The 12,296-nt window shown below is 42.9% G+C and overlaps 1 protein-coding gene across 1 annotated transcript in view; it reads left to right on the top strand.

The window, feature by feature from the left end:
• LOC124795779 (zinc finger protein 697) overlaps positions 1-11,765 on the top strand; it is a 93,633-nt gene extending 81,868 nt beyond the window's left edge. The window contains exon 8 of the mRNA XM_047259862.1: positions 7,270-11,765. Within this exon, the coding sequence (XP_047115818.1) occupies positions 7,270-7,490 (221 nt within the window). The 3' untranslated portion in view covers positions 7,491-11,765. The remainder of the gene's footprint in view (positions 1-7,269) is intronic.
• The last annotated feature ends 531 nt before the right edge of the window (positions 11,766-12,296 follow it).

A 12,296-nucleotide genomic window follows, 5' to 3' on the forward strand; every position in this document is an offset into this window, starting at 1 on the left:
TGCACTTCGCCCCCAATTTAGCAAAATCACTCTGTATAGAGGCAGAACCGGACTTCCGTTTAGTTATCTCTGCACGACAACTGCTCATGTTTGTACCGTTGCTGAAGGCGTCCCGGGATTTAATCCACCAGTTACAGGACGAAGAAGGGAGCGGGATGGAACAGGATATGGGGATCCATATGTGGAATTAGCATTGAAGCACAAGCAGCCGAAGGAAATTACAGTAAGACGGCAGAGCTTACGGCGACCATGGAAGCCCGTAACAACTGATATACGATACCGAAGGGAAACATTTTCATCCTCCCGGACTCCAAATCTACGCTCTCTCGCCTTAAATATTTTCATCGATGGCGTAAAAACCACTTGATGACCCACGAGATAATAGTGACACGTACTGAGAAACGAGATCGCTAACTCTCTTGCTAAGAAAGCAGTGACCTCAGTCATAGAGGACTATACACATGTTACTTCAGAAGATCTATTACCGATTTACCGGAAGTGGGTTCGGAATGGTTGGGAGAAAGAATGGCTAGCCTCTCAGACAGCAAAACTAAAATACTATGCACAAATAACGCCAGTGCTACCAACAAGCTCTTCGTACTAATGACTTATGTGTACACGGAAATTTGCAATTACCGTAACACGGTCGAATTCAACCATTGTCACATTGCACAGCACCTACACAGCATCAATATAGACCATCTTCATTTTACGACTACAGTTAAGTAGAAGACACAAATCACACAATTTTTAGATGCATAAATCGTTGAGATTTCACGTCAGAGTTGCTAAGGAATTATGTGAGTAAGAAATACCTATTACCATGACCTGTGTGCATACACTTAGCAACCGCAGAGGCTAATAAATGATATACAGAAACTATCTTTATTTTTAAAGTGTGTTGTCTCAAGACAACAAGGGGTGGTTATAAAATTCTAATTACTTCCTCCAAGAATTAATTACGAAAAGAATAGAAAAGCAACTGGAATCACTCAATAGAGGAAAGTCCACTGGACCTGATGGGATACCAATTCGATTCTACGCAGAGTACGCGAAAGGACTTGCCCCCCTTCTAACAGCCGTGTTCTGCAAGTCTCTAGAGGAACGGAGGGTTCCAAATGATTGGAAAAGAGCACAGGTAGTCCCAGTCTTCAAGAAGGGTCGTCGAGCAGATGCGCAAAACTATAGACCTATATCTCTGACGTCGATCTCTTGTAGAATTTTAGAACATGTTTTTTGCTCGCGTATCATGTCATTTCTGGAAACCCGGAATCTACTATGTAGGAATCAACATGGATTCCGGAAACAGCGATCGTGTGAGACCCAACTCGCTTTATTTGTTCATGAGACCCAGAAAATATTAGATACAGGCTCCCAGGTAGATGCTATTTTTCTTGACTTCCGGAAGGCGTTCGATACAGTTCCGCACTGTCGCCTGATAAACAATGTAAGAGCCTACGGAATATCAGACCAGCTGTGTGGCTGGATTGAAGAGTTTTTAGCAAACAGAACACAGCATGTTGTTATCAATGGAGAGACGTCTACAGACGTTAAAGTAACCTCTGGCGTGCCACAGGGGAGTGTTATGGGACCATTGCTTTTCACAATATATATAAATGACCTAGTAGATAGTGTCGTAAGTTCCATGCGGCTTTTCGCGGATGATGCTGTAGTATACAGAGAAGTTGCAGCATTAGAAAATTGTAGCGAAATGCAGGAAGATCTGCAGCGGATAGGCACTTGGTGCAGGGAGTGGCAACTGACCCTTAACATAGACAAATGTAATGTATTGCGAATACATAGAAAGAAGGATCCTTTATTGTATGATTATATGATAGCGGAACAAACACTGGTAGCAGTTACTTCTGTAAAATATCTGGGAGTATGCGTGCGGAACGATTTGAAGTGGAATGATCATATAAAATTAATTGTTGGTAAGGCGGGTACCAGGTTGAGATTCATTGGGAGAGTCCTTAGAAAATGTAGCCCATCAACAAAGGAGGTGGCTTACAAAACACTCGTTCGACCTATACTTGAGTATTGCTCATCAGTGTGGGATCCGTACCAGATCGGTCTGACGGAGGAGATAGAGAAGATCCAAAGAAGAGGGGCGCGTTTCGTCACAGAGTTATTTGGTAACCGTGATAGCGTTACGGAGATGTTTAATAAACTCAAGTGGCAGACTCTGCAAGAGAGGCGCTCTGCATCGCGGTGTAGCTTGCTCGCCAGGTTTCGAGAGGCTGCGTTTCTGGATGAGGTATCGAATATATTGCTTCCCCCTACTTATACCTCCCGAGGAGATCACGAATGTAAAATTAGAGAGATTAGAGCGCGCACAGAGGCTTTCAGACAGTCGTTCTTCCCGCGAACCATACGCGACTGGAACAGGAAAGGGAGGTAATGACAGTGGCACGTAAAGTGCCCTCCGCCACACACCGTTGGGTGGCTTGCGGAGTATCAATGTAGATGTAGATGTAGAATTGTCTGTTTGTGTGCCGGCACAGGCCTGCAGTTCTGTTACAAATTGAAATGTTTTGGCCACATTACCGCCGCAAGCCACTATAGGAGATAAATAAAAATGGAGCAGCCAACTGATACAGTGGACCATGGCTTTGATACTTCGTCTTGGGGAGCACCGTAAACGTTGTGTATGCGCCAGGTCAATCTTGGCGGATAAAGAATTCATTTGGATTGGTGCGAGCCAGTTGCAATATTTACGCTGCTGTCTCCGTTCGTCGGGGTATTGAACAGGTGTTAACAGTCGAGGAACCCACTTGGGGGCAATTTTTGTCACTCTTCCATGGTGTTTCTCCGTGTTTCCTTAAGGGTGTGAGGAGGGTTCTAAGAAAAACGCACTGAGAGTTTCGCCTCATCCCAAATATACATTATAAGAATTCGTAGTAGTGTATATGAACAGGCATTATCTGTAGAAAGGTTCAACGACAAAGACAATTTTTGCAGGACCGGATCTCGAACCCGAATTCCCCGCTTATTGCAAGCAGTCACCTTGCTTTCTGGCTATCCGGGCACGTCCACGACAGACCGAAACTTCCATATGTCATCAACCACGTATTTACAACCTGTACTCGTACATCCACTACCTATATCTCAGTACAGGTGAGACATTTTACTCGAAATTCGCTTACCCAGTGTCGTCGGATAAATCCGATATTACAGTGGCTGTGTTAGTCCGAATTACGATGCAAAGTTCCTCAAGACATGCATGCATGTCCAAAGACTATTTGCATTGTAATTCCGAATAAAACAGGCACTGCAACGCTGTACGGTCCGAAATATAGTCACAGTGTGTTTCTTGAGGCTTTCCCGACGGTCATGTTGTATATATGGTTCTCGGGCGAGATGTCGGATGTCATAGTGAAAACTCCACAATATTTCATCAGCGCAACTGGCCGACATCTTCAGGTGCGACGAACACACTGCTAAGGCAGGACCAGAGCACCCTATTTATGTCAGTCTTAGGCGGGAAGTGCGAATGCGTGGAGTCGCCAAATTCGACGGCCAATAGCGACGATATCAAGCGATAGCTGGAAGGACGTCGTCGCAATGGGTAGTCGCTTGTCACCCATTGTGGCTAATCTTTTTATGGGAGACTTCGAGGAGAAAGCACTCCAGTGGTCGGATCTGAAACCTGCGTGTTTTGGCAAAATGTGGACGACACATTTGTTATCTGGCCTCAAGGCATTGCATCGCTGAATGTTTTTCTTGAGCATCTTAACTCGCTTCATCCCAACATCAAGTTCACTATGGAGATGGAGAAAAACGGCGAACTTCCAGTGCTGGACGTGTTGGTACGGAGAAAAGAAGATGGCACATTAGGTCACGCAGTGTACCGTAAACCAACTCACACGGACTTACACTTACAGGCCACCAGCTGTTACCATCCTTCACAACAAAGTGGCGTACTTAGGACGTTGGTTCACAGAGCACGAGCCATATCAGACTCAGACAGCTTATCCAATGAGCTACTCCATCTGCGTACCACTTTCCAACAAAATGGATACTCCGAACGGAAGATTCGCCGTGCGTTACACCCGAAGCTGGTTACACAACGTGAGGAACTGGAAGAAGGCGAAGAACAAAGGGGAATGGTCATCTTGACATACATCGGCGGTGACTCTTCAAAAATAGGAAGATTATTGAAGAGGCATAAAGTTAAATGTGTCTTTCGTCCGCCGGCAAAACTCAGAGCTCTCTTGGGCTCATCTAAGGACAACCTTGACCTAAGAAGACCCGGTGTTTACGAGATTCCTTGTAGCTGCGGCATGTCGTACATCGGACAAACTTGTCGCACTGTAGAAGAGAGATGTACTGAACGCCCACGCTACACTCGTCTGGAGCAACCGGAGAAGTCTGCAGTGGCCGAGCATTGTCTCAGTACAGGCCATTCTATGAATTATCAACACATCCAAATTCTCGCATCGACGAGTTCGTACTGGGACAGTGCAATTAAGGAAGCAGTGGAATACGTAGCTCGACGAATCTTGAAAACAGAGACAAGGGCTTTCAGCTCAGTACAGCTTGGGATCCAGCAGTGGCCATATTGAAGTCGCATCGAGCAGAGAGGAGTACTATTGGTCATACGACGGACGACGATTCGCCAGCAACATAAATATTCTGTTGACAACGGGAGGATAGTCACGCACCTACGCGGACGCGCATTTTTGCTTGCGGCTTCCGACAGAGGTCGCTGCGGCGGCCGATGGCAGCGCAGAGCAGCAGCGGCAGCCCTCCGCGCGTGCGCCGAAGTCTTTGGTTCTTCATCCTGTAGGTGGCGTTGCTGTCCTTCCAGCTATCGGTTGATGTCGTCGCTATTGGCAATCGAATTTGGCGCTTCCACGCATGCGCACTTCCTGCATAAGAATGGCATAAAAAGGGGGCTCTGGTCCTGCCTTATAAGTGTGTTCGTCGTACCTGAAAATCGGCCAGTTGCCCTAATGAAATATTGTAGAGTTTTCACTTTGAAATCCGACGTCTCGCCCGAGAACCATATATATCTAGTCACAGTGGTTCGTGTTAGCAGATACTGCGGTCCATTCCATTCGGCTGATTGGTGCTACAGCAGGAAACTGTTCACGATATGGACTTACCGTTTCGTGAATTGTTGTCTTGGAAGACGAATGCAAAAACGAAACGTTGACTGTGTGGCTGGACAATAGTTTGGTGAGTCCTGTACCCTCGATAGAAACGAAAGGCTTCTGAGATCGGCATGACATACCGGCCAAAAGCGTGAGTGAAACGCTGTCATAGTGATCCCGTGGGGTTGCGTACCTAAGACACGCAATGGAACCTGTCCGTCTATCATGTGTCAGGTAAACTTTGCACTCTTTGCTGAAGAGAACTCAACGCCATCGGTCTAGGTTGTAAGCCTTGCACTCTCTTTGTAACTAAACTAACTACATCAGCACATTTGAATACTGTAAAATGCCCTGAATGTGTGCCTCTTTCATAGAAAATTTTAGATCCAAGAAATAATTTATAGCTCTGTTTGGCCATAGTTATGTAAAAAAAAAGCAAAGAGTAGGAAATGCTTACATTGTGCAATGAAAGGAAATGGAGACCTCTAAGAGCATTTGAAATAATTTCTCACTGTTTTATAATCTAATAAGGTTAGGGTATAATTGATGTTCCCTGTAGATAGATCAAGTCCTGTGGAGATGTGAGCCTCAGATAGGCTGACATCTGCGCACCCAAGAACTTTAAATGTAATGTATACCACTCACATCTAGCGTAATCTGCTAAATGGAAAGTAGTTTCGGAGACTCTGCAGCACTACTTACATTCTGAGCTGTAGAGGTATGCAAAGAAATTCAAAAGGCTTCTGTTGATTACAGCGTGAATTCGCTGTGATTAATGTTTCTGCTGAAAGTGGTTTTCACAATAATGTTTGTGGTCAAATTGAACGCTGATTCAAAAGTGAACACACAAACACGTATGCAGTCAAACCATCTTATGGATTTCATGAAGTGGACCAGCAAGGAAAAAAAACCAAGTACTTTAGTTAAATTCCATCAGTTCAATAGCAGCAACAAATGTCGGAGTGCACTTGTCTTATCATGGACCACGTGGTATACAGGGCCACGACATATAAAAAACTGAATAAAGAAAGATTTTATACACATCGGAAAAACGTTAAATATTTTGAACTAGTGGCAATGTAATGTAACCAGTACGCCAACTGCAAGGACGAACAAGTGAAATTCCGATACTTATTATATGCATGGACCTCGATTTATCCATTTAAATAACTGAACTTAAATCTGAACACGAGTGAAGGCACATTTAAAGACGGTGATAATATTGGAAACAAAGAATTTCACCCAGCTGCAATCGCCATACTTATCGTAACTCATTGCATGAGAACGGCCATCAAAAAGTAACCTCAGTGCAAGAACCCAGCATCCATAAATAAGCTGCCACATCAGTTGTGCTTTCCAAAACTTGGATACGGCGAGTCCACTAGTCATACACTGTACGACAAGCAATCGATATCCTGGTACAGGATATCTTTGGACGACTCTTGAAATTCAGAACTCACGTAAGAATGAATAACTTGTCAGTTAACGTTTTATCGAACGGCTTTCAGTGTTCCATTCCAGGTGTTCCCTTACTCATCTTCTTCGCCCACCATAGTGTTAGGGGTATACTACACTGTTTTTAATGGACGCCTAATGGTCATATTGAGACTGTTGCGTGCTGCGTTCATTGACAGAATCTTTCCAGCTTCCTCCAAAAACAGTTCTGTTGCAATCTCCTCCCGAGCCATTATTAGTACTCGTAGATTGGTTCGTGTGTGCCCGCGTTTTGGCATCGATGATAAGTGAATAGATGGGTTTCCTTATTGGTGAGCAATCGATTTCTAGTGTTAGACACGTAATTCGCACAGTTCATTTCTGAACTTACACTGAAGATACTCCGAAGTAAAATAACAACTTTGATGCCGTTATAACTATACGATCGACTATGCAAGTACGCCACTAACGTCGTATAATACTCTCTATTCCGCGAGCTATGTGCAGGAACATAAAATTAAACTAGTTTCATAACATATTTATAGCCCCCTTTAAAACTCTGAACAAGTTTGGGACATTATTGTCGTTTTTAGAGCAGCATTCTTCTGGTACCGCTCCTTCATAAAGTCACGTTTGCCACACTGGATGTGCTATGAATGAGTGAACATATGGGTTGATTCTGATGCTGAGGCTCTGTTCTGATAGTCAGCTAATCGTTCTTATTTCTTTTCCGTTTCAGGCGAGAAACCATTCAAGTGCACCATCTGCGAAAAGGCGTTTGCAGACAAGTCTAACCTGCGCGCCCACGTGCAGACGCACTCCAGCACGAAGCCACACGTGTGCTGCCGCTGCGGGAAGGCGTTCGCGCTCAAGTCCTACCTGTACAAGCACGAGGAGTCCTCCTGCGTGCGCCTGCACTCGCGCGCTCCGCAGTGCGCAGGCGTCGTGGGGGCAGCATAGGCTGCAGGGGCAGCGGTGGACCCGACCACGTAGTACGACTGTCAGCCGGTCCTTGTCGGCCCCTGTACACGCGTGTGATCACACGGTGGTCACTGTCGTCGCTACAGCAAATTCATAAACGTTGAAAGTAGAGTTCAGCAGTTGTAATAAAAATGTAGGAGAAGTACCACATACAAGGTTTTTAATGCAAATAACACTACAACAAAACGCACAGCAGTACCTCATACAGTTTTTTCTCTGCTGTATTCGAAATTTCTGATTACAGCAATACAACGTTTCAGTGATCATTGTTCACATTTAATATTACTATTGCAATTCTGGCAATAATTTCAACTTGTAAAACGTAACGAGAAACTGGGTTCATCATAATGTAATGTAACTATAGTAAAACAAATTGGCAGTGCTTTGGCATGAGGAGAAAATACGTGACTGTAATTCTATCACTGGGTATTCATATGGGTCGATAACCTGTGCTTCCTAAAATTGTTACTTGAATCAAAATACTTTGATGAAAACCTCTGAACCCCCACCCGATGACGAATGTGGATTTGGAGACAGCACTCGTAGATGTATTCTTTTCACTGGACTTACAACGTTCCGTAGTGTGTCGGCTTCAGAAGTTATTACTCGTAGTTAAACGTAAGACTGATTTCTCTTACCAAAATGAAGTCTTTGGTCACAATAATACAAATATCCTGCAAGTTGAGACTTATATCATGAAAGTATGTCTCCAGAAGTTATCTCACAGCTGTGGTGACGTAAGAGGATCGTTGTGTTTGTTCTTTGATGCACCGTCGTCCATCATTCTGACAACTACCATTTCTGCAGCTACTCTGCCATCCACTGTACAGAACATGATGGTCGGAAATCCTGTATCCTAGTAACGCTGTATATGCTAGAGGGCCGGCCGGAGTGGCCGAGTGGTTCTAGGCGCTGCAGTCTGGAACCGCGCAACCGCTACGGTCGCAGGTTCGAATCCTGCCTCGGGCATGGATGTGTGTGATGTCCTTAGGTAAGTTAGGTTTAAGTAGTTCTAAGTTCTTGGGGACTGATGACCTCAGAAGTTAAGTCCCATAGTGCTCAGAGCCATTTGAACCATTTTCTGCTAGAGGGTATTTTAGGTACAGATCATTTATTTTCCCCTGGGATACCAAATACATCGGTAAAGGCGTAACTGTTTTGTATTTGTTCCATTCTACGTACGATTCGAGTTCAGTTCACAGCTTTGGGTTTCAAATCATTCCTGGCTATATGCAATCATAACTGTATCACTCATAAGTTGTCATTTTCTTATGATGTTTTTAACTTTCTACTTTCCGTATTATTTTTGATAAACGAGAAAATAACAAATATGACTACCATTCGTCTTTGTGGACGCAGGAACCAATCGAAATATCGCACCAAGGATGACATTAGTGAGGAAGCCTCAGCAATGTCTCAACGATCCTACTAAATCTGGCGATGTTCTGTTTCCACTGTCGCTCTGCTGGATTTACTAGTGTCAGTCGCGTACATCTCAGCAGCTGCATCACTCTATAGCTACATCACTCTGTAGTGATGTCACTGTACAGAATACTACTATAGAAGAATTCTAGCCGAATTCATAACTCATATGCTTAAGAACTGTTAGATGGTTTAATTTTTCGGTGGCATACAACAAACAAGGGTCCTATATTTCCTCGCATCTACTGTGCTAACTTCTATTCTTATGATTCAGGACATCCTGACAGATCATTAGCTGTTACACAGAAGTCAGTTCAAATTTCACAACTGCTGCACGTTGTACAGTGGGTTATCTTGAATCAATGTCTGAGATTTACATTTGTGGCGTAATTTATGAAACTTTGTAATCTTTTCAGTAATTAGTAAACAGATTTTCAAAAACATATCTCATAGTATGCATGCACTAACTATTTTTTTCACTGCTTTTGTCTGACCACTGTCAAATACACGACCAGATGATCGATATTTATTCGTGTCCCATGCGAATTGCTTGATAGTTCGATTTCAAGTGTCGCCCTTGTCTTGCTCGTTAGAAATTCTTTATAGTCAAATTAATTTTGATTTTAAACACCTGTGGAACTTAAATATGGATTTACAGCTATGGCATTTCTTCCTCGTGCCAAGATTAAAGTGTGATTTTTCCCATTCCGTCATAAAATAGTGACGTACTAAATAACACAGATACCTGTAAGATGTATTTTTTTGTAGTAGTAAAAATGTTTCCTCGATCTGGGACCATGTTTTCTGTGAACAGTTGATAATTTTTTATGATACGTACTAGCCTGAATGTAGAATAAATGTTTTTATGAACTGAATGGAGATAGTGTATTTTGATGTGTATTTTGTATACCAAACGTTTTAATAAGCAATATTTTTCTGAAGATATACTGACGTTGTTCTGAAGTCTGATGTGTTGTAGTGTATTCATGTGTATATTGGACGTTAAATGTCAAAAGAGAAATATTCGATAGATGCTGGCTGTTATTGTTAGATTCATTATATACATTGTTAGAAATGAAGTGCTGTGCTGATAACGTAAACAAAAATTTTGGAAACATAAGTTGTAAGATGTTGCCCTGACTTTTTAGATGAAACAACAGATTGGCGTTGCGTTTTCAAATCAAAATAATACTGATGTTCCAGCTGCAGCCGAGTCTATAACAGCAATCTAATAAATGTTTCTCTATTTTATATGTGATATATGAATCACACAAGTACTTAAGGGTAGGTTTGAAAACTGAAAAATTGTCCTTCTGAGAGCAGCTATGGTCATAAAGTGTTCTTTTGTATATGTTTCGTGCAAATGCAGAAAATGTCACCGATAAACTTGTTAATGTGTCTAGTGGTATTGAAACTTAGTGTTTATTTTTATGTCAGATTATAGTTGTCTGAGTTTTGTTCGTATCTCTGGATCCCTTATTTTATTTAATCACCCGCCCATCGAACAGCAATCTGCAGTGCTTCCTTTCCTTCCAATGGCGTGCATAATTCTCATTTAATTAGAATGCAGCTTGCTGGAGGTATGACGTTTTTGTCTCCGCATTCCAGCACTTAGCACCAACAGGATCCCAAGTTTTCTGGTTATGTTCAACTGAGTCACTAGCCTTGTACTGCTACATTTTTAAGCAATTTCAGAATGCCATAAGACTGAGGTAAATGTTGTATCATTGAATACCGATAGAAAAACAGTGCCTGCCACCTCAAATGCGGAACATACATTTCATGAATTAAAAGCTGGGCTGGGTCTGTAAGTGTAACGTGGTCAGCACTGCAGTTTGCTTCTTCCGGCCGGCGTGTTTACTTCTTTGTTTATTTTGGTTTCGGACGAGTTCTGCTAGTCGTCGGTGGCGGTGCTGAAGGCTGCCAACACGGCACCGACTGTAGCGTCCTGTGACGAAACCTTCAATTGCGGCAGCATATGGTAACATTACGAACTGGCATCATGGGAATGAAATGCAAATACGAGAAGAGTTTTCAAAATCTGATTTATAATAACCGAAATCTTAAACAAATGCTGCTACTTTGTGACTAAAAATAGCTCCGAAAAGGTCGCTGTACAGAAGCAGTGTACGAGGTGATGTCCCGAAGTTCCCGAAGTATATTAATTAAAATTATTATCTTTTGCATAATCTTACTCTGCATCACCTTCGATGTAGTCCCCTAGGGAGTGAGTACATCGATCCCAACCATTCTACCACTCTTGAAACGCGTCCTGAAAGTCTTCCTTAATTAGGATTTTTAGTAACATTAGCGATTCGTCTTGAGCTCATTGTATCAAATTTTCAACACAGAACCGTATCGGCATCTCGCTACAAGCATTTGGAAGTCTCGTGACAGGCGTCAAGTGTTATTGGGTAGCCTTGTATCCTCCCCCGTGTGACCTTTCGCTGCCGCAGTCGGGTCGAGTCACAGAGAGCGCTGCGCTACGGTTGCCCAAGACGGCTGGCCCGCCCCCAATTTGTACAGTCGTAGCTTAGGAAACATTAACTCCAGCTAACATCATCTCTAACGCGAGGCAGTCCGTGCCTCGGCGCCGCTAGTCAGACTCATGCTTTTAGTTCACTTCTCACTCATTTTACTTAATTTATTGTATTATTTATTTACTTATGCTCTAGTTATCATTATTTATTTCTTTAGTTGTTTAGATTAGTTAGATACATATTACTTGTTCAGTTCTTTCATTAAAAGGTGATACAACAACTGTATGTGACTATGTTTTATGTCCAAGATCTATGTAGTTGAGAACTGTGTAATTATATGTCAAGAAGCTTACACTTGGTTTTCTCTTTTATTTATTGTCGTACTTCCATCTTTTCTTTACCACTGTATCCTCCAGTATTTAGGCATCCAACATAGAAGAGAAAGGAAGTTTACCACCTACAGAAATATCAAGTTTACGCACTAGTTCAGTTGGGTGTGGGTAAGAGCGCAGTTAACTACCTCAATAAGTGCCTTAAGAAATTATGAATCAAAATTACATTCCCAGTCAGATACCCGTGCCCCCAAACAAAACAGGCCACTGAATGCCACCACTGAAATTACATGAGATTACATTTGGTCCAAAATGGATACCCACTCACCCACACACAAACCCATATATATATGTACTCCCCATCTCCCTGTCCCTCCTCGCTACTCTCCCATACATTCTATACAGCCCCTTCTCTCTGTCCACGCCTTCTCTATCTGCCTCAACCACCAAAATCATGATGTGCCAGTCGCGCAGGTAAGCTTACACATCAAGACCTTAAAAACCGTTTCCTGCCCCTGGCACGTAGGCTCCTCTGCATAGCAGGTTGGTAA

The sequence above is a fragment of the Schistocerca piceifrons genome, chromosome 4 (genome assembly GCF_021461385.2).
Source record: "Schistocerca piceifrons isolate TAMUIC-IGC-003096 chromosome 4, iqSchPice1.1, whole genome shotgun sequence".
Classification (NCBI taxonomy): domain Eukaryota; kingdom Metazoa; phylum Arthropoda; class Insecta; order Orthoptera; family Acrididae; genus Schistocerca; species Schistocerca piceifrons.